The sequence below is a fragment of the Lagopus leucura genome, unplaced genomic scaffold (assembly GCF_019238085.1).
Source record: "Lagopus leucura isolate 7727_CA_CO unplaced genomic scaffold, USGS_WTPT01 Super-Scaffold_100049, whole genome shotgun sequence".
Taxonomy (NCBI): domain Eukaryota; kingdom Metazoa; phylum Chordata; class Aves; order Galliformes; family Phasianidae; genus Lagopus; species Lagopus leucura.
In genome coordinates, this window is record NW_024962295.1 from 269851 (window position 1) to 296273 (window position 26423).

Genomic DNA, 26423 nt, shown 5'->3' on the forward strand with positions numbered 1-26423 from the left:
TTCTCACACCCTGCACTTCCCATACCTGTCCTTTCTGCTGCCTTTTCCTTCCTCTCCAGCCTGCAGGGTGAGAAGGACGGGATGGCAACGTGGGGAGGGATGTAGTTCTGTATGTGTCATTTAAGAGGGCAAAAAAAGCTAGCAGCGTATTTTTTATATTCGTCCTTCAGTGTATGAAGGTCATGTTTAATCAGTACCCCTTAAAATTGTATCCTGTTCCAAAGTTTTCAGGTAACTTTTAAACCTGTTGCTTTTCCTTGCTGTGGTTATCTCTGCTGATGGATTGGAGCGCTTACAGAGGAGAACTGTTCACAGTAGCAGCAGCTGGAACGTGGCATTGAAAGGAGCTGCTTCAAAGACTGTTCCGTGTCCACCAGCTGCAGAGCTAACTGGTGAAGAACGAGGTGTTTGAGCCTTTTGTTTGCCAGTGCCATGCTGGTTCTAACTGCAGCCTGCCTGATTACAGGCTCCTGTTTTTCACTCGTGATCCCAAGAATCATGCTACGTTTCTGGTGCCAGCGCCGGTCAGCATCACCTCCAGGGATGGGCCATCTCCTGCTCCTGCATGGTTGTGCTGAGGTCTGTGCTGCAGCCTGGCATGGGGCTTCCCAGTGAATAGCACGCAGGTTACTAAAGCACAGAGGTACTGAGTGGTGTGTGCTGGGGACCCAGGCAGCCCCTCATCAACATGAGCGTGGCTTCTGTCACTGCACAACAGGCTCCCAGCCCTCACTTCTGTTTTTTCATTTGGTCCTTGTGCCTGACCTCTGATTTTCTTTTTTTTTCTTCCCCTTTTTCTGAAGTGTTTTTGTTGCAATGAGTGTACCTACTATCTTGTCCTTTGCATAAGAAGTGGTAGTACACTTTTCACTTGTGCAAGATCCGGTGCCTTTAATGCAGAATTGACAAGCAGGACTGAGCACCCTTTTAGTGCTTGTGCTGTGCTACAGATCTTTGTGTCCCGTACTCAGGATTGCTTTACTGAACCAGATTTCCCCCCCTGTGCTTCCTGGAGTTAATTTCCAGGGTGTGACCACTGTCTGCTGGAAGGATGTTGCTCTCGGATTAGCTTGTTAACCCCCAGCCTTTTGACCTCTCATGTCTTATTCTTCGGGCTTGGTTAGATTTATTCTCACAGCCACTTTGTTGGATTTTCTGTATTTGTACATGATTACCTGTTCTGTATTGATGACCCCAGGGAGCCTTATAGGACTGTCCACTCTGGATCCGTGCTTGCCTCGGCACACCAAGAGCTCCTTGATGGGGCTCAAGTGCCCCACTTGCCCAGAGCTGATGCATGGTCCTTTGGTGGGTGTATGCAGAGAGAGCCTGTCAGCTCTGCACATGCCTGGTTATTTAGCTCTCTCCTTCCTGTGCTTTGCTTCTTTAGCTTGCTATTTGTTTTTTGGCATCAGCATCCAGCTCGTGGTTCTGCAGGGTACACAAATAAAAACAATCTGCATCCCACGGTTTTTAATGCTCTGAAGACATATGGCCAACAGAGCAATCCAGATGCTGAAGACTTTGGTATGTAGGATTCTTGCTGCTTAGATAGCTTTGAAAGTACTCTTGTGCAGTTATTTTCTGCCCTTCAGGTACTTATAAGCGTTGATCAGATCCTCTCTCAGCCTTCTCCAGGCTCAGCAATCCCAGGTCTCTCAGCCTTCCCTCACAAGGGAGATGCTCCAGGCCCTGACCATCTTTGTGACCCTCTGCATTTCCCCATCCCTCTGGATCTATGGAGCCTGGACCATATGCTGCCCTGAGCAGCTGCCCCTGAGAACATGCCATGATCCCACTGTGCAGTCAGCTGCACTGTGCTGCTGGGCCTGAGCAGGGCTGGGGTTGTTGTGGTGTGCCAGGAGCCTGCCAGTGACTGGAGGCTCAGGCCTGTGGGGGGACTGCGCCTCCGCTTGGCAATGTGGGCATACTGTGTGCAGGAGGAACAGGAGTAACCCAGCGAGCAGCTGAGGCACGATGTGATTGCTATTTTTACTAGAACTACTCATGTTATTGGGGTAAGAAACGTTTCATCTGTGTAGGCTGGCTCTGGGACCTCTGATGTGGGCTATGGGTTGCAGAGGCACCTCATACAAGCAATACTGCAAGAAACAAAAGCGTGTCTGACTGGCTCTGTGCATTCCTACTGCTCGTCTCTTGCTTTGCAGGGCTGTATGAGGACAAACTGGGCCCTGGAGCCCTCTGAAACCATCCCCACAAGGGCAGTGGCAAAGCTGCTGTGTCGTGAGCTCGGGCTAGGCCACACCTCTGCACCCGTTTTGGCAGGACAGATCTGAGGACATCCTATTTCTCATGTTTACGTGGGGGATCAGTGATATGGGGGCAGGGGTTGTGCTGCTTGTGGTGGGATGAATTTTTGCCTGCAGGAAGTTGCTTTTCTTCAAGGCCACTGATAAATAATGAAATGCCAGAAATTTCTTAGGCCTTCCAGCTGTCAGGTCGTGTTCTTTGCAGAGATGCTGAAGACCCTGCCCTGTGCACTGATTGTTGCTTTACATTTGTGTAGCAATCTTTTTCATGCCATCCTGTGCTGTGACGAAGGGGTCACTGGTGAAGCCAGCAGCACATCACTGCAGTTGCTCCAGGAAGGCGTGCATTTGTCACAGTGTTGTCCACCCATGGCACACCACGGGACACCAGGGAGAGACATGCAGCTGGATGGCAGCAACGCTACCAGGGGGCCCTACGTTCATCCTGATAGGATGGGCTCCTGCTCCCACGTCATGATTCAGAGCAGTAGCTTTTCCCATAGATTCCGACTAAAACGGACATTAAAAATGGCTTCAATTCTTTTTTCTCCTATATGGAATAAGTAATTCTGTTGTAGTCTCAGTGAGCTGCGTGGCTCCTAGTCTGATCAAAGGAGATCTTCAGATAAGTGTTGCAGCGGGGCTGTGAGCAGCAGCAGCTCTCTCTCCCCCCTTTCATTTCAGCCATCGCCCCGCTGCCAGGCCCTCTCCCCAGCTCATTCTGTTCAGCCGCATTCCTCTGCAAGCAGCAAGTCCTTTGGCTGTAAAATTAGAACAGAGGAGGAGAAAGGCAGCGATGTCTGAATCATTTCATAAAGTCATCTTGATCTTATCTCCAGCCCTTTCCGCCCAAACCCACCAAACTCTTAGCGAGCGACGTGCCTATAAATAGAAGAGCAGCTCGTGCGAAGCTGGGCAGCTCGGAACCCAGGCTGTATCTGAGCAGCGTGTGTGAGAGCCGCTGCTCACCGGCCTTTCATGTCTGAGGTATGCGGCAGGGAGGTTTGCTACAGATAGCGGCTGAGCAGTGACACGCACCGCTGGTTAGGGAGGGGCACAGTGACCTCCGGAATTGTTGCCTTTTGGTTGGAAAAAAAAAAAAAAAAAAAGAGAAAAAAAAGAGAGGATGCTGTTTAAATGAGGCATGGAGGAATGCACGGCTTGTGCAGAGGTGAGTGAGCCCTGCAGCTGGAGGAGCAGCAGCATCGGGAGCCCAGGGCACGCTGCACTGCGCGTCGCAGATCTGCTGGGCCGGGCAGGAGCGTGGGGTTCTGGCTGACCCCAGTGCAAGAATGTCTGTGAATAAGCAGAGCAGCAAAGGTCTGACATCTCCTCTTGCAAGCTGCTATTTTTGCTCACGCTGCTGGCTGAGTTGCTATCTTCTGGCTTTGCATCCTGGGAGTCTTCCCCATTCCTTTCTGCCTTCAGTTCAGGGCTTTGCAGAACTCAGTGGCTGCTTTCTCTGTCTCTTTTTTTTAATGATATGTGCTTTGGCTAAGAAATGCAAAAAGATCCCTCCGTGTTTACGTTTTAATCTGGAATGATCTCTTGCCATTTTTCCGTTCCCTTCCCTGTAGCCGTAAGGCTGAGGCAAACTGCGGAGCGATATGTGTAACAGAGCAGTCAGGTGCAGTTGCTCTGTCTCTGAGCCGGGCGCTGGAGGCTCAGGAGCTCACCTGCAGTACATGTACACCATGCAGTACATGTGCAGCTGGGCAGTGCTGATGTCCTGCATGGCAGATAGGGGCATGGGGAGTGCGAATGACTTGTGGGATATCTTGTGAAAAGTCGCTGGGGTAAACGTACCTGTCTCGGTTTCTTAGTTCTGGTCTGGTCAGCGTCCTTGCAGTGAGGGTGCTGTTGGGTCAGGCTTTGATTTCCGTTTTCTGTTATGCTGATGCTTCAGATTAAGATCGTGGCTGAGCTTCTGACTCTCTGCGCAGTAATATGGAGCCCCAAGTTAGCTTAAAATCTTGGTTCTGAGTATCTCTGCAGAGCTTTTAACTTTGAACACTAAAGGCATTGCCAGATGCCTTACGGTTGCGTGCAGCGTGTTCCCACAGTCCTATCCCTGCAGTACCAGTGACTGCAGGAGCCGAGCGCCCTTTGGAGGTGCAAGAGCATGTGTGGGAGACGTGAGCTCAGCCTTTGCTTGTGCATTTTGCTATCTCTCTGCCCTTGCTTCCAGCCCAGTGCAGGAGGGCAGTGGAGGCTGCTGAGTCCAGCATCCCACAGAACCCACGCCCCTCCAGCCCGTGCTGCAGGCCCTGCAATCAGGGGACAGCCCCGTTCAGCAGCAGAGCAGTCGTGTCGGCAGGCGGATGTTTCTCCTTAGAGTCAGCACTTTCTTCCAAGTGCTTTTTGAGGAAACTCTGAGCTTGGCAAGGGCCGGTGCGTGTGGAAAGTATTAAAATTTGCAGCTGTTTCAAAAAGGAAAGACCCACATTAGAAATATATATAGCATTTTAAAAGCAAGTTTAGTGCCCTGGAAAGGATTTCTATAACAGTGTAAACCCTTTGGATCAGCGAGTATTTATTTTGTGCTCTGTAGTAGCCTGGCAGTGGACGTGCAGTGCTGTGTGGTGAATTAATTGTTGCTCATCGGTTGACCTAACTGTGTGACAAACCTGAGCTGGTTGGAGACCTCGGGTTTGTTGGAATGGTGTAATTTTCCTGGCATCAAGATACAGAATAACCTGTCTTACAAGATTGCTGGACCATTTGTTTCCTGCGCTCTGACTGGGTGCTTATCACATTCAGCTCTCTCAGATTGAAGTGGGTTCCAGGGGCTGTTTCTTGGGGAAGGAGGTGGGTTCTCATGGTGCCACACAGCATTGAGGCAGTACCTCCCATCAGTAACTTGGGGCTGAACCCTCAGCTCTGGCTTTTCTGCTCGTTGCCTCTCCAAGCTGCAGTTTTTGAGGCTGGTTGGTTGTAACTGTTGGTATTCCAAGTGTCCTCAGCAAATGAATCAGATGTATTCGACAAAGTAGAATGAAGTGCATGTGGATTAAATACTTACCCCCATGTATGTGTAGTATGTGAGTGAGCATATGGGACTGTGCATGCTGGTATGACAATCTAGTTATAAAGCAATAAGAAAAGAAAAGGGGGGGAAAAAAAAGCCATGTGCGTAGACAATTTTGGCACTGCAGCCCTGGGAAATGGCAGGCGGCCAGAGCGTGCTGAGGCAGAGCCAAGGCTGTCTGAAGAACACCAAGCACTGAGGTTGGATGCAGCTCCTTCGCTCCAGTTTCACTCCATCCTGTGTGCCTGCAGCTTGCCAGCTCCTGGCCAGGTAGATGCAGATGATATCACAAAGCAGAACTGGAGACAGGGGCAGAAACGCCGTGCCTGTAATGAAATATCAATTAGATGAAAGGCACGATTACCTGCACCTGAAATCTGACCTCAGTGCGTTTAACTGTTATGGGCCCCGAGTCATTGTTAGACTTTGCAATGCTAGTTCAGTCATAAGTGACTTATCTGTGTTGGTACAGTGATAGTGCTAGAGACAAAGATCAGGCCCCACCCCGTGTGGGTTATGTGTTGGGATGGTTTGATCTTGATCGGCTCCTCTTGTTTATATGAATGAATTTGTTAGTCGCTTCCAGCAGGGGGCACTCAGATCATTGGTCTCAAGCTGCGGTCTCTGTTGGTATGTATGGGGAGAATGTAAAAACTTCTGGAAAGTAAAAGGTGGGCTTCACCTCTGTCCTCTTCTTGTTTTGTAGACTGTCATCAAAGAGGGGATGCTGATGAAACAGACCAGCTCCTTCCAGCGCTGGAAGAGACGATATTTTAAGCTGCGAGGGCGAACGCTCTACTATGCAAAGACTGCTAAGGTAAGGTGTTGAAAATGCATTTTGTTCCATGGGAAGAAAGTCACTGTATGAGTCTGAGAGGCGGACCATGAGAGGAGATCATGTGCCCTGAAAGCACCTGTCTTCAGGTTTGCAGCTGCTGGAAGCTCGCTGTGTTTCACCTCAGACTTTGACCTCCCAGAGGTTTTTGAAGTAAAGCATCACGTAGGCTTGCAATACCTTTTTTTCCCACTTTGCACATTTTATTGGGAAATGGGCAGAAAATCTATAGAAAATGAAGTAGAAGGAAGAGGACATGAATGAAAGGAGGAAATGGAGGGGACGAGGAAGGCAAGAACTTATCATACAGTCAGAGGGCAGCCATGCATCTGCTTTAGTACATTGATAGTTCTCTAGATACTGTTCTGACTCCTTTCACTAGAATTAAGCCTACAATGTTTTTTTGGTTTATTTACTTAATTTTTCTATGTAGTCCCCTAATAAAAATCAAGTCAGTGGTTTCACTGACTGAAGACAGGCATATGTGAGCACTGCTGTATGCAGCCAGGATTCTGGGTCCTTGTGCTGCTTGTACTGCACCTTCTCTTTAAATCATGCAAGGCTCTGATGGAGTGTACTAGGCAGACATACAGTCTGTTGCTTACACTGGATTCACTGATTCACTGAGGGTTTCAATTTTTTCTTTGCAGTCCATTATTTTTGATGAGGTGGATCTGACAGATGCCAGTGTGGCAGAATCCAGCACTAAGAACGTCAACAACAGCTTCACAGTAAGATTGTCACATTGTTTTCCATTCTTCTTACATCTTTCAGTCACTTTCATTCTCTTTTGCATAGTTTAAAAACATCTGAACAAACTTCACTTTTGCATACCTGTACACTAGGAGAGTTTGATAGAATCCACACTGTGGGACAGAAAAATGTGTTATGCTGAGGGAGTTCAGGGTGGGGGGGGATGTTTATACTGGAAGTTTTGCTTAAGGATTTTTTCCCTTCAGCTCTGAAAATATGTAAACTTTTTTTGCTGACTTCATTAGTATGTGGATGTATGTGTGTTTATACATGCAAGCTACATACAGAGAAAAACAAAAAGAGGAACAGAGAAAGAAGTTGCATAGAGATGAACACAGCCTCCCGTGGATTCACAAAGGAGGAGGAAGTGGAGAAAGGAAGCAACATTGGTCTAAGGCAACATGAAGGATGGAGCAATGCAGGTGGACAGTGAAACTGAACCTGCTGGTGACCAAGACTGAGTAGTGTGTCTTGCTCTGCAAAAGTGACCCACAACTTTAAACTGACATGTGTAACAAAGGGTATTTCCATCATGCAGCTGTAACTTTTTGCTTTGTTGTACCTGGGCAAAGTAGCTATGGTGCCATCTGTAGATTAAATACGTTTGAAACATTTTATGCATCAGTAATTGGACAAGTGCCCATCTGCATCTGACAGTAAAGACTGAACAGGTGTCAGTGCATGTGCACAGAGAAGACTTCCGCAGCAATTTCTGTAGCAGATATGTTTTCAAGAACATAAAGTTATTTTCCTGTCAGTAATACATTTTCTGTAGGGTCTTGCTTCACTTTTGTCATATGTAAGATAAGACTGATTTTTCAGATTAAGAAAAATGTTCTTTTGCTTATTATTCTAGTTGAGATAGAGGTAATCTCTGGCAGAAGCACTGGATTTATGCACAGGAAGAAATACTGTGTTTGTGCTCTCAAATTGTCCCCTTCTGAGTCCAGAAGTGAGGAGTAACTTCCATAACTAAGTGTCACTATCTGCTGGTTCCTGCCTTTCCTAAGGGCTAAAGAGTTTAAAGATTATTTGAATGTTCAAGCAGCAGAGAGAGTTTGCACTGTCTCCAGCTGATCACTGTATCATGGGTGCTCAGCTGAACTACAGGAAAAAGTCTCTTCTCTCTTCATGTCTTTCTGTTCTGTCTATCATGCCTTTCAGTGAAACTTGTCTGCAATTTACCATAAGCTATAAAAATGCTTGGAAAATCAGAAGGTTACTGCTATTGATCTGCCACATCGCTGTGTTGGATTCCGTGCAGTCCTGCAATTTTCTCTTGGGCTGTTTTTTTTTGTTGTTGTTACTGTTTTTTGTTTTGTTTTGAGAGCACTCTGTTTCCCTCCCATACCTTCCCAGCTTAGTTCATTTCTAAAATGCAGAGTTCTTGGCATTTTCTTTCCTGTTTCAGATCAGTGGGACTCACTGATTTGCCCTGAAGTGGAAACATCAAACAGTCAGTGCTGTAAAACAGAAGCAGTTACTTTGGAGTTGGACATGTTTTAGTTGCCTTTCTTTTTCTTCAAGGGAGACTGGTAGTTTTGGATTTAGGAAAAACTGATTTATCTGTGAGTAAACTCATCTGCTGTCCATACATCTTAAGGCAGAGGTTCTACCAAGCAGGAAGTATCTGGTTAGTTCCTAAGGTGGAATAAGCTCACACTTGGTATTGCCTGCTTGTCCTTTATCTGTTGTCCAGGTTACCTTTCCTTTACCTAAAACAATTCGCGTTACATAAATGCTTTGGATCTCCAAACTGTGCTTTTGTTGTTGGAATCTCATTGCTACTACTTGTTCTTTTTTCAGTCTGTTGGACTTTTCTTGGTCTTGATTCTACTTAAAATGGAAAGATAAAAGTGAAGGCATTGGAGAGTAGATCAGCTCTGTGTGAGAGCTGCATGAGTGACGTTCCTCATTCAACAAAGAATACAGTTAAAAAATAAAGTTGCTAGTAAACTTTCTACATAGGAGTGCTGGCAGCCAGCAGGAGAGAGAGAAAAGTGAGTATTAAGATGCAGACCTCTTCCTTTAAAAAGGAGAGAGCATATGATACAGGTTCTGCTGTTGTTTGCTTGGTTGTTCTTTCAGTGTTTATGTCCTGTTTGCACAGGCTGTAGTCACGACAGTTTTCAGGACTGCTACCCAAAGTGAATGGATGCATGACCATAAGATGTTGTGGGAACATGTGATTAAGAGCATCTCTGAGTATAAGATGTTATGCAGCTGCGTCCCTTGAGAGGTGTAAGGAAAAGCTTTATATGTAGCTATTGTTCCTTTAGGTCAGGCACAGTAGCTGCAGTTATTTAGCAGGAAGCTTCTAGGAACAAATCATATAGCAGCCCCACAGCAGGCTTCCCTTCTCAGGAGGATTGTAGATGCAGTATTTGCTTGTTCTGTCACATCTCTGTCATTAAAAGACAGAATTAAATCTTTGTGGATGTCTGGGCTCTACGTGACTGGTTCTTTCCATGTACAATCCCACAGTACCTGCTGTACAGGTCTCTCACCAGAGGATTTTGGTACAGCTGCTATCTTCCACAATGCCTCAGAGTGAATCTGCGGTGGTGCTACCCAGGGATAACCATGGCATGCACTCTCAGCTTTGTGCAGGCATAGCAGCAGTCTTCCTGGTGAACTTTTGAGCAAATGGTCACTTCTGGCTGGTTCGCTTGATGCACCAGATGTAGTTTTCTCTGTGCAGCACTTGGCTGCAATGGTTACTGATATTCTAGACACTTAAGGGTGATTGCCACTTTGCAGAGCTGAAAATAAGTGCAGTGCAGTATTTTGCAGTGCTAAAACTATTCAGGCATTTGTCTGAACCTCCAGACACCATTTCTTCATACTGAGAACAGAAAAGAGCTCTGTTTTTGTTAGACCAACATTATAAAACTTCTTTGCATTCTGTGAGGACCTTCAGTAATGGCCAGACACAGTGAGGCTGGGAGTTCTCCGTGCCTTTGGTTTCATGCAGAAAGCAGAGCTTCTCATCTGCAGTGTGGTGGGACACACTGATTTAAAACATGTTCTCCTGAGGGAATGCAAAGCCTTCCTTATTACTCCTGGAAGAGTTCTGCGTATTGCCCTGGTACTTCAGACACATTTATTTCAAAGAGAGTGGTCAGCTTTCATCCTGAATGCTAACCATCAGTGTATGCCTCCACTTGTATGCCTTGTGAAATGGAGGTCAGCAGCCTGAGTGGGTGAGCTCAACGCCTGACACTAACTTCTGAGCAGAGCTTGCCCAGCCATATCCTCAGAGCTTCTTGTGAGCTCTAGGAAGCAGATGACTTGGGATCACAGTGGCGTGCTGAGTCTTTCCTCAGAGATGTCAGCTGTTTCCATGAACTGTTTTTAATTGCATGGTGTAGTTTCACAGTGACTTGATGTTTTGTTTGCAGGTGCTCCAGGAGCATGAAAACAAAGTACCTCTGAGGATGCATTCTACACTTTGAACCCACTATAACTTTTTCTCTAGGTGATGACAAGAAACCTTTCTTTTGGAGGTACTTTTCTCCAAATGACTGCTTTACCTGTGTCATGGGCCTGAACTATCTAGCACCCCCGTTCTCTGATACAAAGCCCATAAAATGTGGGTGAGACAGACTGCTTTACTGTATGTTGCCCAAGCAAGCATTTTGCCACCGTAGCTCGAGAGCCTTGGAAAGGACTTAGGGCCACCTCCATAAGCCCACTTTTGTAAATCTCTCTGTGGTGAACAAATCCTTACTTCTCAGGTTGGTGTGTTGGCTGAGGATCTGCTCTTTTCTAGAAGGTGCCAAATGAATGGGTCCTGCGGCTTCCAATGTGATGAGCAAAGCTGATGGAATGAGTTCTTATCAGTTCATTCACCCTTGGCTTGAGCAGGATTTATGTGTAACTGAAGGAGGAAAAAAATCTAGTATATGTAATAATAATAGTAATAAAACACTTATAAACAGGAGGGACCTAGGAAGAGCCCTTAGATCTTTTCAGGTTCATCTGTTTTGTTTTCATGTGATTTTGACATGGTGTTTTTGTGTTTTCTACTTAGCACTTGCAAATGGCGGTGTGGACTTTCACCCTCACTCGTATATCACTTTTTACATGGGTTTCAACTTGCACTTTCCAGCCTGTCTTATTCAGTGCTTTGAGATCCCACCCGAGAGAGCTCTGTGGAGAGAGACATGGGTCGTTTGATTTCTTCCAGAAGTTAAGATTGGACGCAGCAAATCATTAAGCACAGGAGTCATGCTGTTGACCCTTCCTACATAAGTTAAAGTTTCTTCGGTGGAAGAGGTGGAGCTTGAACTCCTGTGCTCCTGCAAAGCCTTTTCTATTGGAAAGTACCTCTCAGCTCAGCTACAGACAGGAAGCAGCGTATTATTACAGTCAGCGCCTGCCCCTCTGCTTTGCTGCCAGCAGAAGGAGACTTATCCCAGCTCCTCCTTAAGCAGACAGCTAATAAGCTCTTGGCAAGTGGAACACAGCTCGGTCAGGCTGACCACAGAGGGGACTAATCCTGTCCATCGCATGTCAAGCCATCTGGTTAGTCGTCTTCCTGAGGAGTAGGCTGCTCTGGACACTAGTTCAGAGGACGATTGAACATTAAAGGTAAGAGCAGGAGTCTAGAGCTTTCTGGATAGAGCATTGAGAAAAACAGCACCTGTTCCATCATCAAAGATGATCAGGAGCTCAGGTTCTTTGGATTAAGTGTGTGGCGCAGTCCCACTGTTTGGTTATCTCTCCTGTCTGGACTACATACTGAAGTTCTCCAGAACTGGTGTAAAGGGAAATGCGTCTGCGGTGTTGGAAACACTGCACCTATCAGTTAAGAAATGCTGTTTATTAACTGATGATTCACCCTAACCAATGTCAAAGGAGAGAGGAAATGCTGAGATTAAAGCAATACCTCTTCTTCAGAGCACTTGTATGACTGGAGACAGAGAGGGCTGTGGCAAGTTGAGGAGCAGAGGCTGCTGGTGCTCCAATAGTAAGCACACTGTCACCTCGGAGAAGCAGTGTAGGTATCATTCTCCAGCTGGATGGAAGCCTGAGGTGTGCTGCAACTTTTATTATTGCCAGTTTGTTACATAGAAATGACTTTATTCAGCAGCAAAGATTCTGGATCTTGTCTTGTGAAGTTCTGTGTGAGTGACTGTTCTCTTTCAGACTGTATGCTTTTGCTGTATTGTTCCAGGGGTTGTTGATGTTGTGGAGAAAGAGTGTAAATCTTCAGGTGAGGGTAATTAACCTGTCCTAAAAACTCAGGGCAAAGTGCTGGAGTTGAACAAAATACAGAAGTGCTGAAGGTGTACCCTTCTGGGGAGAGCAGATTTGTTTTACAATGAAGTGAGAGTACCTTTGTCTCTCCTGTGATTTTGTCTCAAATCAAATTGTTCATGTTAGTGCTTTTAATGAAGTATTCTCTGCAGAACTGGGTGCTGAAGGAGTGGATAGAGCTGTTGAAGCTGCCTGTCAGACAGCACGTGTTGAGTTCAGGAGCTGTGTGCCTGTATAGCACAGAACTTGAAGCAGAGGAACTTGAAACCAGATGAGCTAGAAACAGGAGGAACCTGGATCAGAGGTTACTTGTGCTGGTTTGAAATACAAGCTTTGAGAAAGAGCATGTGACTTTTTTAAGGAGAAAGAATACAAGAACTTCTGTTGCTGCTTGCAGAAGGTCAGGCTTGAACTTGAAGCTTGGACTCATAGGGATCAGGGAATTCTATATGGTTTGGCATGTGCTCAGCTTCCCCAAACTGCCCTATATTACCTCAAGACTTTGAAAAAGATGGGCCTTAGATGTACCCTGTAGAGAGTAACTGGACTTCTAGCTTTGCTGCTACATCTTCCTCCCCAGCATGGGATGAGAGACCTAGAGAGTAGATGTCCACTCTCAGAAGCGGGCAGAAAGACTTCCTAATAACGGGACGTGCTTGGTTACACCAGGCTGTCACCAGGTGTCCTGGGGGAGGTGGTTCCCCACCCCTCTCCTTCTCACACAGGCTTGGATTGCCTTGGTAAGGTTTGGAGAAGAGAAAGATGAGGGAAGAAGGTTTTTCCCTCCTCTCTTTAAACTGTCTTTTCTAAATTGGAAAAAATTACAGTGCCCGCTGGCAAGTCAGCGTTTGCTGGGGGTTGTTGTCTGTTCCACACCCATGTGTGCACACATTCAGAAATCGTACGCTCTCTGCTAGTGCACTTCATCTGTTTATATTGGCAGCTGTCAGAATTTCCTTTACAAGCAACTGAAATATGACTGGAGCCGTGCGTTGCTGTGCCTGGGATCGCTCTGCTTTTTTTCCCCCCCTCCTTTCATTAAGTGCAGTTCAGTCCCCATTTCCTATCAGAACCACCGCAATTTCAACATACTTTGCTATTTTAGTCGTTTGTAATCCAGACTTCAGAACAGTTTTTTCGGCTTGAGAAAAAGCCCTTTGGTAAACAGACCCTTCTGAGTCACTGTTAGTCAGTGAAAATAGTCATATAAAATCCTTTCATGTCAAGGATTCTTAGAACTCCTAATCCAGCCTCCTGCAGGAACTGGTCATTAGGCTGCTCACACTGGAGAGACAGCAGTTCTGCAGAAAAACACATCTGAGGGAGGACACATCTGAAGGAGAGTCAGAGAGTCTGGAAGAAGTTGCTCTGGGTGGGGAGATCTGGTGATTGCTGTCTGTTACTGAATGGCTCAGCAATCTGCTAGAAAGTTTTGAGGGAGAAGAAGCTGCTGCAAGTGAAAGAGGTCAGACTGAGAGCTATGAACTTTGCTTTGAGATGGGATAGATAGAGGGCTGGAAAGTGAAGGAGGCTGCTTGTGAAGAGCTGTTCCTTGGAGGGAAGTTCACTGCTCTGAAGTTTATGTTGTTACTGCCCATGTGCCTGAGCACTGGGAGCAGGTATTTGATAGCCTGTTTGCTCTGTGTAACCTTTGTGCCGCGGCTGGGGTTTTCTCTGGTTCCCTGAACAAGCCTGCAGATTCCAGCACTTTCTCCCCTTGCAGGTGAGGACATAGGCAGAAAAACTGGCACACCAGAGGTCGCTTGGGTGTGTGGTGGGTGTGTTTTTACATGCTGTAGAAGAAAGACTTCTTGCTGCATGCATCCTGCTCTGTTTTGATGGGGAAGGAAAGGCTTGTGAGTTATCACAGAAGGAGCTCTGTCTGGTTGCTGTGCCTGCAGTGCTTCCACCTTTGTTGTGCATGTAAGAGAACATGGGGTGGTGAACCCAAGGTGCAGAGCTGCTGGCTTCCTCAGGCTGCTGAAGACAATTCCTCTCCTGTGCTAGCTACCAGCCTGTTCATCTCAGCAGAGGTTTGGGGTTTTGAGGAGCTGCTAACAATAGGCTGTCAGTAACAGGTCATTTTCCAGCCGTATGCAAGGTCTTCTGTTGCTCAATACTGTGATTTACTGGCTGCTAGCCTTGATGTGTGTGAGACCACTGAGCCAGCAGCTGTACCACTGGGGAGCACTGGCCTGCCCCTCTGTTCCTCATGTCTTTGCTCCTGTGTGGACAAATAGGAAAGTTTCTCTACAATATCCTTCCAAAGTGCACTGCTGTCTTTGAGCAGTGTGGTTGTGTTTGGGAACTGTTCCTGGTGGGACTACATCTTTCGGAAGCAGATAAAGACAAGGCTGCATGTGTACATCTGCTTCATGAGGAGAGCAGGGGAGGATTGGAGCTGGCACTTGGTGCTGGGATGCTTTGGCACTTGGCGTGGCAGCCCTTCCCAGTTGGTGCTTTGTCATCCATGTAGATCTCTGGTGATTAGTATGCACGGACTACCAGGGTTGTCTGCATTTTATACCTGCTATCAGTGACAGTGTTCTTCTTGCATAATGTAAATTTTGACAGCCACTAAGTGGTTCCAAAAGTCCTAAAATCTCCGTCTGTCTGTGCTCCTCTCACCAATTGCCAAGAGCAGGAATGTGCCTTGTTTAGGAACAGCAGAGTTTCCAGAAGCATGTAGGAATGTGACCCTGGTATGAGAGATGATCATTTTCCCAGGGAACTTGCTGTCTGGTCTGCTTTCCCACTGCTGCTATGATAGATAGGGAGTGGGAGAAAACACAGACAGAGGGTCAGCATGAGCTGGGCTTTATCTGCAGGCACAGCACAGCAGCAGGACAGGCCATTGGCAGTGCTTGGAGAAGGTGGCTTTACGGCATGCAGCCACCTGGCAGGTGAAGTCCATACTGCAAGAAATGAATCTAATAATGCAAAAAAAAAACCACTCCTGAAGTATTTTAGTACAGTTCTTTCCCCTTCAGGGTAGCATCCAGGTTTATACATGTTCAGGTGTGCTTTGGTGTTTGTAAATATGTTGTGATTCTTAGGTCTAGGAAGTTGTAACTAACCTCAGCAATGGGTTATCAGGACTGAATTTAGTGGCAAAACTGGGTGAAGGCTGAACTGCAGATGGGAAGAGAGATGCTCTCTGTGGAGGTGGACAAGTCTCCATCCCCCATGCATGTAAGGGCTGATACTCGTATTATTTCTCTCTTCAAATGACAGAGAGCCACTAAAATCACGTTGACCAAGTTTTGTTACCCTAATGCTCAGCGTCTCATTGTTTTAGAATTGACAACAGCGTTGTAGGCTTTTAAGTGTCAGGGACTGGTTGGAGCAAAAAACTCACCATTTAGTTTTCCTTTCTTCTCCATTTCATAGAATGACAGAAGGGTTTGGGTTGGAAGTGACTTGGAGTCCTGCCAGCCTCTACCTCTGCCATGGAGAGACACCTTCCACTACTCCAGATTGCCTAAAACCCCATCCAAGCCTTCTTTTTGACCTAGTGTACTTATCTGGGAGGCAGCACTTGCTTTTCAGGTTCATCTGTTTTGTTTTCATATGATTTTGACATGGTGTTTTTGTGTTTTCTACTTAGCACACCGCAAATGGCGGTGTGGACTTCACTCATGTATCACTTTTTACATGGGTTTCAACTTGCACTTTCCAGCCTGTCTTATTCAGTGCTTTGAGATCCCACCCAAGAGAGCTCTGTGGAGAGAGATGTGGGTCGTTTGATTTCTTCCAGAAATTAAGATTGGACGCAGCAAATCATTAAGCACAGGAGTCATGCTGTTGACTCTTCCTACATAAGTTAAAGTTTATGTATATATATACTCAGCCCATTTTGACCACATTCAGTGCATCTGGTGACTTTGCTGGCTTGTGAACCTTGCTGATGGGCACAGGTGAGGTGTTTTTACATATGCTGTCATTCACTGCTGCCTGAACAGGAGCTGAAGTGGGTGAAATGGCTGTTCATCCTCACTGTAACTTCACCCAGTCACTTCCTGAGTGTTTGTGTTCATGGGATGCCCGGAGCTTACTCCGAGATACAGAAGCAGAGGCAGTAGTTAGTTACAGCTGCTGGCTGTTGTCCCTGCCTTTGCCATGTGTGATCAAGCTGAAATTTTTGCTTGCACCAGCACCATTTTCTTAGCTGTTTTATTTTTATAGTCGAGTTCCTTGGCCCGAGCTCCAGAAATTCCTGCTGTCCCTGTATCCAAATCAACAGTTTTGAATAATCTGGGATCTCTTTGGGGGATTTATAGCTAACACCTTTGAACACAAAACTATATTTGAACGGGATATGAGTAAAAAGGAAGCAGTCAGAGTGAGCAGGTGTTCTCATGCACCCACTTTTAGCTCATCCGAGAAATGTATAGCATCAGAAAAGCTATATTTAGCAGAGCTGGGTGCCCCCCCGCCGCCACTTCCCCCCCCAGCACAGCCCCAGCCAGCTCTGCCATTTGGGCACTGTGATCTGAGCTCGGCTTGCTGTCTCTTGCAGTCTCTGAACTCACCAACACCGCTCTGATAGCAAACCGTGCACTGAGACAGGGTGTTGCTTTTTGCTGAGAAGCTTCTGCGCAGCCAGCAAGTGCCGAAGGGGAAGCGGGCAGAGGTGGCAAAGCTGCCTTTGGTGGCAGCAAGAGCAGAGATGAGGATTGTCCTCCAGCTGGTGGTTGCTCAGGATAGAAAGCACCGGGGGGTGAAATTTCTATTTCCAGGGGGCAGATTTCTATTTAAAATTTGGGTCTAACATAAGTAGTCTTTTTTTGAGCTGCCTTTCTAATCCAATTATTCACAGCTGTTCATTGGGGAAGGACATCCAGGGACATCCAGTCCGTTTTTAGAATGTAAAATGAGAAAATTTGGGGGGTTGGCTCTGTTGTTTGCCAGCTGGCCTGGTCTGAAATGTCAGTAACAAAGCAGTGTTAGTTTTGGATGGGAGTGTGTGGGTCAACATGGGGTGTGGGGCGAGATGAACGGCCTGCTGCGGGGCATGCACTGCTGGGGAGGGGACGGGGGGCTGAGGGTAGCTATGGATAAGCATCAGGGGAATATCAGTATTTCAAGACAGTGGAGAAGCTGTGGTTAGTTTCTTTGTTATTGTAGTTTTGTTGGGGTTTTTTTGGATTTTGAGTGATCTGGCTCGTTGAGAACTTGGGCAGACTTGGGCAGCTCCTCTGCGCAGCAGTGCTTGCTGGGGGCTTTTGTCTGCAGCAAAGCCCTTGTGAATGAAGTTGTTCCTGACTGGAAATATTTTCAGGCATTCCTGACTGCCCTATGGCTCACAGGACTGATAGCTGAGGAGCAGGTTTTGTTCTGTGGCTGTTAAGGAGCTCTTTGCTGTCAGCATCAGGGCTCAGTGAAGTCACTGCGTGCTGAGCTCTGGGCCCAGCTGCAGTTGGGTGGGCACCCGGCTCCTGCAAGGACCAAAATCTGGAGAGCCACACCCAGAGAGCTTAATAGCATTTGGGATCCAAAAGTTATGTTCATTCTTCATATTCCCTTTTTAGGAAGAACGAGCATTTTTAGTTTACGTAATTGCTCATATCGAGATAAAATTCAGAGCTGTTTCAGCACAGGAGCACTCAGAGTTCTGTCAGTCCCCAGGCAGGCCAAAACTCTATGAGATTATAAATAAATCCTAAGACTTTGTATTGTCATTACATTTATTTTCTTTCTGACTCCTATCAAGGCACCCCCCCGTCCTAGCTGAGAAGCAATCAGATCGTTGTTATTGTGCTCTCCCTTTATATGAGAACAAGAGGTCAGTGGATGACATTACTGCTTTGTAAATTTAGAACAAATAAAAGGAAATGCTACTTCACCTAGTGCGTCGTCATCCTGTGGAATACACTGTTCCAGGATGTTAGTCAAAAGCTGTGTCTGGAACATAAAAAATAGCCAGAGCATGCTCCTAGCTGGCTGCATGTGCCCCAGGGGCTGCCCGGCCACATGGCTCAGAGCAGCAGCTGCCTGGGGGAGGACAGCTTCTTAGGGGGAAGATTGCCAGGGCTCCTTCTGGTGGTGAGGAGGATGGCTTCTTGCTGATGTGGGATGTCAGACTGATGAGCCTCACCCAGCCAGCACAGAGTATGTAATGGTTCCTGGATTCCTATTATCCTCAGTAAAACATTTAAGTGTAACACCACTGCAGGTTAAGCAAAAAAACAGCTTTGTTTGTTTCATTTCTCCAAAGAGTCGTTATACTAGTTACGCTTCAGTCTTACCTGTCCTTCACAGTGAATTGCCCCGGTTGGTTCTCCTTAGAACAAGAGTGAGGTCTGAGATTGTATTCTACTTCCCATCTCTGACAATACTGCTAAATCCCAATGCAAATGTTGGTTTAGTGCTGAGTGATGGTGAATGTTGTTCATAAATTCATCTCGCACAAAGCGGTGTTTTATTTACAGTTCTGCAGTTACACAATAGACCCTTTATTTTAATTCTGTGACTTTTTGTCTGGATGGTTCAAGTATGAAGACCTTGATCTCTGTGTTTGTCCTCTGCCTTACGAGCTTATAACTTTATTTGTTCAGCAGAAAGTTGTCTGATGCTGTGCATGGAGATTTAAAGCTGATGCATGGATGTTTTCAGGTGTTGACGATTCCTCTGTTTGACTCTCTCCAGTGATCCAGGAAGTCTGTATACTCACACTGAGCTCTTGGCTAAATTCTCTGCATTTCTGTCTTTTCTCCCATTGGCTTAGACTTCACGTCTGCCAGGGTGACTTAAAAATAATGCTGTGCATTTGCCTTTTTTTTTAACTGAAAAGAGAAACAGGAAAAAGTACAGCCTTGAATGAGTGCGTTCTGTTGATAATTAGTGTCACCAGCTGTTTTAAATTACTTCTTTCCTTCTGCCCAAGAGCATGCCAGTGACTTATTGAGTGAACTTGTAGCTCCTCATCCAAAATTGCTCTTTTTGAAGCAATGAAAGGCCCTTGGAAGCTTGGACTTTCCATAGGGTACTGCTGTACGTAGGCAGTTATGGATGTTCAAGCATGGGGCCCTGCTCTGCTTAATTTCTGTTGGATAGTTTTGTTCAAAGTACAACATGCATGCTGAAACTGTGCTTCAAATAGGGGCCTCATTAATGTTGGTGCTTGTAGTGTGTTTTTCTAGGGGCTGGCAGTACGTCTCAGTAAAATTTGTTATTGCAGGTGGATGCTACAGTCTGTCCTACAAAAAGAAATAGATTCTGAAAACTAAAATAAAGCAGAATCTTCTAGATGCATCTTTTTTTTGTATTGATGCTACATCTATACTTCTTACCATGCACTCCGAGCCATTTGGACATCAGCAAGAAATTTAACTTTCAACTTTTGGTGTTTTTAAATCTGTTATATGGATCATAATGAGAGAAGTGAGAAAGAGTGCAGAAAACAAGTAGTTAGCAGGTCTTATACAGGGGTGTGTGTGGGCTCTTCGTGTTCCTGAGCAGCACCCCTTGGTGTGCCTGGGGGGGCACACAGATCATCCACCTCACCTCATCCTACTTTGTGTTTATCTTGAGTTTCAGATGATTGGACACAATCTGCTGGAAAAGCAAACCGTATGGACAAATCTTTTTTTTCTTACGAGTTATACAGTGTGCAGGGGATGCAGAAGGGAAGGTTTTAGAGTTGACACATAAGAGAGTGTTAGGAAGTGTGGGGAAGAAAGGCTTTTGTCTTAGGAAGAATAGATGTTGGTTTATTGTCAAGTCTGCACCCGAGCTGAATGGACAGCCCCATGGATGTGGTCCCCTGAAGAGCCTGGAGCTTTTATTTCTCTCTGCTGCTGCCATCTGATAAACCAAGAGAGCATCGGTGGTAGCTGTGTGGAAGCATGGCTGCCTCCCTGGGCCGATAGCATCCTTGGCAGGGGTTTGGCTACCATGGAGCAGCAGCCCAGGGTAGAAACACATGTTCCTTTGGGATCACTCTTGGTATGGCAGTCACTGAGCTGTTGAGATGTTGGTTTGTCTACCAGTTTTAGGATTTTGCCCTCTTAAATGCCCAATGTTGTACTTTTGGTCTGATATACGAAATGTTATCTAGTTTGTTAATTGATAGAAAGTGGTGTATTGTGCTGTTAACAAAGTATTTTAATGCTGTTGCCAATTTAAAAAGTACTTAAAAAAAAAAAACAACTTAGAGAAGATCTGCACGTGCAGTATATTAACTGTTTCTGTTCTGTGCTTGATTGGTGTTGTGCTATTACTGATGTGAGACATTTCCTTACTCAGTTCTGCATTGAGAATGAGAACTAATATCTCTATGGTTCTATAAATTTAGCAGAAGAATTAATGTAAGCTATGGTAGAAGAGAAACATAATTGAAAGATGTAAATGACTTGTGTTGTACAGCTTGTTACCTCTAGAAATGGCATCAGTAAGCTCTGCTTACAATAACATGTTCTCTCCCTGTCTCTCACTGACTTGCCCAGTGTACTCATTAATAGTCTCTCTCTCTTCAGATTATCACTCCATGTCGGAAGCTCATCCTTTGTGCTGATAACAGAAAAGAGATGGAAGATTGGATTGCAGCACTGAAGACTGTACAGAACCGTGAACATTTTGAGGTAATGGGAAAATGTGTTCATTGTACTCTGTGCATCCTCTCCTAAGCAACGGCTTGTTATGAAACATAAAAATAATTATTCCATTGTCTTTTCACTCTTCAGTTAACCTCCCTGTCTTAATTCACATCTTGCCTGCTTGCTGTTTGGCTTATTTCTGTGTATCTGTTCGCTTTCTGAGGCTTTAATTAGACCAGCAGTGCCACCAAAAAAGAGCTGTCTGTGTTCTCTCCTTGAAGCTTGTCTCCCTGTTGTCCCTCTGCTATGCTGGCACAACCATTCCTCTGCTATGCAATGAACTGCATCGGGGAACTGGTCCTGCTGAAAGCTTAATTTAAAAAAAAAAAGGGGGAAAGGGGAAGGATCAACTTCAGCAGATAAGTTCTCCAGCTTGTTTGCATATGCACACTTGCAGTGAGACAAGCAGGGGAAGTAGCGCAGAAGTAAGCAATCTCTTCTGGCTTAAAGAGCTTCTAGAGCTACCGTGTGTAAACTGCACGTGGCCAAACTATTCCCCAATAAAATCATTGCATTTCTGCCTTTTCTCACTGCTGTATGCAAGTCTTTGTTCTAAGGGGAAAAAAAATCTTGTGTTGCTACGTTAGATTTTGCCATAATACATTTATTTTATTAGTCTACCCAGTACAGCATGGACCATTTCTCAGGGATGCACAACTGGTACGCCTGCTCACACGCCCGGCCAACATACTGCAATGTGTGTCGGGAAGCGTTGTCTGGAGTCACGTCGCATGGGCTCTCATGTGAAGGTAAGTGTTGCTTTGTCTTCTGTTTTGGGAGCAGCGTTTGATAGCTTGATGACGTGTCCTAGAGCACTTTTCAGAGGAATATTGTTAACAGTCTGCAAGAAGGTGATGTAGAAAAGTACTGCATAATAAACTTGAAGGAGCCACAGCCTGTATGTGAAACTGGAGATCGTTATTTTTGACCTGGTGCTGCGTCCCTCTGGCTGGAAGAATCCCTTTGGCTTTTTGGCTTCTCAGACAAGTTTCACATAGAAGTCAGAATGGGATTCTTGGCTTTTTTTTTTTTTAAAGTAGAAATGATGATGTCTTCTTATTGATTTTAGTATTTGGCTTGATGATAATATAGCTGACTTTTTTTTTTCATTACCCACCTACTGCCATCCCTTAGTAAAATCATACTTCTGAAGTTAACAAGGATATAATTCTCAGTTACTAGATAAGATATTAATAAGAATACTCTTGTTTATAATGATATTTATAAGAACCTCCTTGTTAAATGCTTAAATAATGCTAGGAGGATTGGATTTTATTTTTTCAACTTTCAGCAGACATGCCTGCCTGGACTCAGCTCATACCTCTAGCATGAATGAGGCTACTTCCATACTCTGTAAAATGACGTAGGAGTGTCTGACTTCACAAATCATGCCAAGTTAAACAAGGTGATAGTGAAACTTTGTACAAGCAACTGGTGAAATTGATGAGGCAAAAATTAATAGCTAGCTCATCTTACTTAGTATGCTTAGAGTTGGTAGTTTTGGCAGTGCTAACAAGACTGATGTGTGCCCACGCTTTCTTTTGGAGCCAAGTATTCGGGGGAAAGCTTTTGCACAAACTGCCACATTATATGTTCTAAAGCTGGATTAATATGTTGTTCTTTTTCTCTCTAGTGTGCAAGTTTAAAGCCCACAAGCGGTGCGCTGTGCGGGCCACCAATAATTGCAAGTGGACAACTCTGGCCTCTATTGGGAAAGATATCATTGAGGATGAAGATGGGGTAGGCATTAATCTTAACTCTTCTAGCCTTAACTTGTTGTGGAAGCACTGGTATGTGCTTTCTGCACTGTACAAATACCACTTGTGCCTTTATGAGTTAGTGGTGTGGAATAGGCAAGAAATTTGGTGTGAAAAGTCCGACCAAGGCAGTGAGGACTCCTTAATAGCAAGAGACGCTTGCTGTGGGCTAGGGGGAGTTGAAGTTAAATGGTTGGAGGCATGTGGAACCTAGTCTGAGTTTTGGCAAAGGAAAGACGAGCGGTTGGAACAGTATCTTGTTATATCGAATGTCTGATGCAAGTCTTCATTTCCTGTGTAACCTGAGGTGAATCACCTGGTCTCTGCTTTTGAGCATGATGCAAACTGCCAAAAGAGATTTTTAGGTGTTTTCTAGAAATTGCCTGTGCTGTCCTCGAAGAGTGCATGTTAAGACTTGCATAGTGTATATCTGAAAGCCACAGTGCATCCTGCAGCCTTGAGTTGCATGCTGGTAGGTCCATGGTGGTTGTCTGCCTCTGTTCCATTTGTAGATCTCAATGCCACATCAGTGGTTGGAAGGAAACCTGCCCGTGAGTGCCAAATGCACTGTGTGTGATAAAACCTGTGGCAGCGTCCTGCGTTTGCAAGACTGGCGCTGCCTTTGGTGCAAAGCCATGGTAAGTGGAATGAACACGATAATTCCAGTGAAAGGGTAGTCTTGGATCAGCTCTGAGGTTTGTTCCTTTAATGAGGTTTACTTGAAATGAAATCTCTTAACAATGCTGGCAGTATTTGCTCTGTAGGACTTCGCTGCTTTCTCCAGGTGATTAACAGGCTGCAAGAGGTAGGAATATAAGTTGTGCTGAAAAGCACCACTGTGATGCATAGAAGTAAGAATGGAAATTAATACCTGACTTCTCTGCAAGCTCATTTTCTTTTGATAGCGAGCTTTTGTAGAAGGATCTAATCACTGTAGATATGAATCAGTGCCTCAGGTATGGGAGATCTCAGATTTTAAAGAGCTGCTATTTGGCATTTCTACAAGTTGAAAAAATGCATCAAAAAAGATTACAAAGAATACAACGCTATTCTGATAATAGTAGTTTCCTTTCCCACTGCAGTAGGTTTGTCTTGCCTAAGCACTGTAGTGTACAGGTCTTGCTATGTTTCCAGTTGTCTTTGAGATTAATAAGGGAAGTGTTACAAATTATGAGTTTATGAAGTGTTACAGGGGGATGCTCAGACCCCCATACAAACCCTCGGTCTTGCAGTCTTCTAATGTCTTAAGTGCCTTATTCTACTTCATACTTACTTTTGTGTAGCTTGATTAATCCCTTCTTCTCTCAGTTCTCGTGTCCTTCATGTGCTCCTGCCTCATCTTCGTGAATTTCCAGTTTTTTCTTTCGTTGCTACTTTTGATCACAGAAACATAGGCTGACTTCCAGCCTCCTGCTGTGGGCAGGGCTATCATCCATCAGATCAGGCTGCCCAGCTGTCCAGCCCGGCCTTGAATGCCTCTGGGAATGGGACATCCACAGCTTCCTTGGGAGGACATTTTGAAAGCACAGCACCTGAAGGCTCTTAAAGCCACGTAATTTGTTATCTGGTCCTCTCCAAACTCACAATGCTAGTCTTGTGAATTCAGATGTTGGAAAAAGTACATATTAATGTAGAGTAGAGGAGAGTTAATAGAAGCCTGATAGGTCATTCTTTAACGTAACCTGATTGACATTTCCTAGGGATCTTTCCCTCTTTCTTTCCTTCTTACCCTTTCAAACCTCCTGTTGGATGTTTCTTTGTACATCACAGTCCCCAAAAGGATCTGAAATGACTTTGTTTGTTTCAGGTGCACACAGCGTGTAAAGAGTTGTTGCCAAGCAAGTGCCCTCTTGGGCTGTGCAAAGTATCTGTCATTCCTCCTACTGCTCTTAACAGCATTGATTCAGATGGTAAGTATCATTACTCAGTAATGCTTTCTTTCTCTTCCTCTCAGTCACAGTCCTTCCAGTTAACACTGTTAATGCCAGATTCTGTTGACTTAAAATTCTGCTTTTGGTGCTGCTGCAATTGCAGATTAGAAAATCTTGCTGAATTATGGTGTTGAGCTCTTTGCTTTCCTTTTGTATTCAGTTTATTACTCTGTCAAGTTTTTTGCTGAGCTGCAGCTGTTAACGTTTATGAAGAACCAACTCTATTGCAGAAGTGGTTTGGGAGGGCTGGGGAAGCTGCAAAATTTGGCATACTGTTAGGTGGTAAGTGTGACATTTGGCAGGATGAGCTATGGTTCGTGCTGGATTCAGGGCTGTGCACACTTGGCACGTACCCAATGAGTGCCATAAGCAGAGGGAATGTATTAACTTCTTCAAACTAGGGTATGGAGTCTTGTTTGTTTGTTTGTTTTTTCATTCCATCTCTTGACTTTTCCTCCCTGCCCTTCACATCTTTCCTTAACTCAGGTTTCTGGAAAGCTACTTGCCCACCTTCTTGCACAAGTCCTTTGTTGGTCTTTGTCAACTCAAAAAGTGGAGACAACCAGGGAGTAAAATTTCTGCGGAGATTCAAGCAGCTACTGAATCCAGCGCAGGTATTTGACCTTATGAATGGAGGACCTCACCTTGGGTAAGCAGATATTCTGTAGAGGTGTACGTTCCTTGTAAATACCAGCAAAGCACGTGGGACTTATTTGATTATAAGCTCATCCTCATATGTAAGAAAGAACTTATTCCTGAGAGAGGAGCCTGGACACCTGAAGTTTGAGGGACTTTTCACCTCTGAGTGTTTAGTGCTATTGATTAACTCAAAATATGTGCTGTTGAAAAAGACTGTTGCATCCATTTGTCAGTAATAGCAGAACAGCTTGAGGGATTTTGGGGGAATTCCAGCAACACTCCCCTGGAAGAAGACCAAGCATGGAAAGATGAAATCCAGAAGAAGTCCGACAGTGGACTTGTAACAGACATCTTGAAATTTTATCAACGCATGTTAAGTTAAATCAACTGAACAGTCAGATGTCAGAGATAACAAATGAATACTGTTAAAATTAGATAAATCCAGACATAACCTGGTAAGTGTGTGAACCGTCCATCCTTTAAAGATTTAATGGCAAGGGTGATAAAGTGTCACTTCAGAATGCTTTCAATTGCTGCTGCCTAACGATCTAAGTGGCATTTCAGATTTGTTTACAGGATTTCACTAGAATAAGTTTTGACTGAAGAAAATGAGAAGAGCTGTGGAACAAATCCCTTTACTGTGTTTCTGCAGCTCTGTTTAAGAAAGAAGCTTGATCTCTAGTTTGCTCCCTCTAAAAGTTTCTGTTACATTGGATTTGAGTAACTTTCTTATGAATCAGTGCTTTTTATAATAAGAACTAACACAGAGTGAACCTCCATTGTGTTTTTCTGTATTTAACTCAAAGTCTGTGACCTGCAGATGCAGGGTGCTAAATCTAGGAGCGTCCATTCTGGGATGAGTGATCACTAAGAGCTGCTCCAAACTGTTATTGGTATCATAAGAAGATGTTCCTTGCCATAGTGCATTGCAAAAGACTGACCTTTAAAACTGCAGTGTGCTATCCAAAGGATGTGCCTGGCTGATAAATAATTTACAGAGAACTTTTAAAATTAAATATTTTTCTTCTTCCTCACCCCAGTTGGACAGTGCCTGTAAGCAGGAAGGAAGGGAAGGGAAGGGAAGGGAAGGGAAGGGAAGGGAAGGGAAGGGAAGGGAAGGGAAGGGAAGGGAAGCTGTGGTAGATACTTCTCAAACAGATTGCTCTTGTTTGCTTTTTTTAAAAAGGAAGTGATGGTACAGATTAAAGGCTGCTTCTTAGTAATTCAAGTATTCTAAACTTGTGCCAGTCAAATTGTACCATAAGATGTTGTCATTGCTGATAGATGTATCAGTAATGCTTGAAGAAGTAAGGATTTTCGTGTGCTACAGCAAATACTTTCTAGGCAATGA

General features: G+C 45.0%; 1 protein-coding gene across 7 annotated transcripts in view; it reads left to right on the forward strand.

The window, feature by feature from the left end:
• Positions 1 to 26423, forward strand: part of DGKD (diacylglycerol kinase delta) — a 55440-nt gene that overhangs the window by 5739 nt on the left and 23278 nt on the right. For 3 of the 7 annotated variants that reach the window (XM_042885383.1, XM_042885384.1, XM_042885387.1), the window contains 8 exons: positions 6005 to 6115; positions 6784 to 6864; positions 20626 to 20730; positions 21362 to 21494; positions 22379 to 22485; positions 23015 to 23140; positions 24310 to 24412; positions 24920 to 25082. In XM_042885383.1, the coding sequence (XP_042741317.1) occupies positions 6023 to 6115; positions 6784 to 6864; positions 20626 to 20730; positions 21362 to 21494; positions 22379 to 22485; positions 23015 to 23140; positions 24310 to 24412; positions 24920 to 25082 (911 nt within the window). In that variant the 5' untranslated portion in view covers positions 6005 to 6022. Of the gene's footprint in view, positions 1 to 3192; positions 3258 to 3312; positions 3442 to 6004; positions 6116 to 6783; positions 6865 to 11258; positions 11480 to 13805; positions 13872 to 20625; positions 20731 to 21361; positions 21495 to 22378; positions 22486 to 23014; positions 23141 to 24309; positions 24413 to 24919; positions 25083 to 26423 lie in introns of those variants that run through there. The other 4 variants (XM_042885386.1, XM_042885385.1, XM_042885388.1 and 1 more) reach the window with 4 other exon arrangements.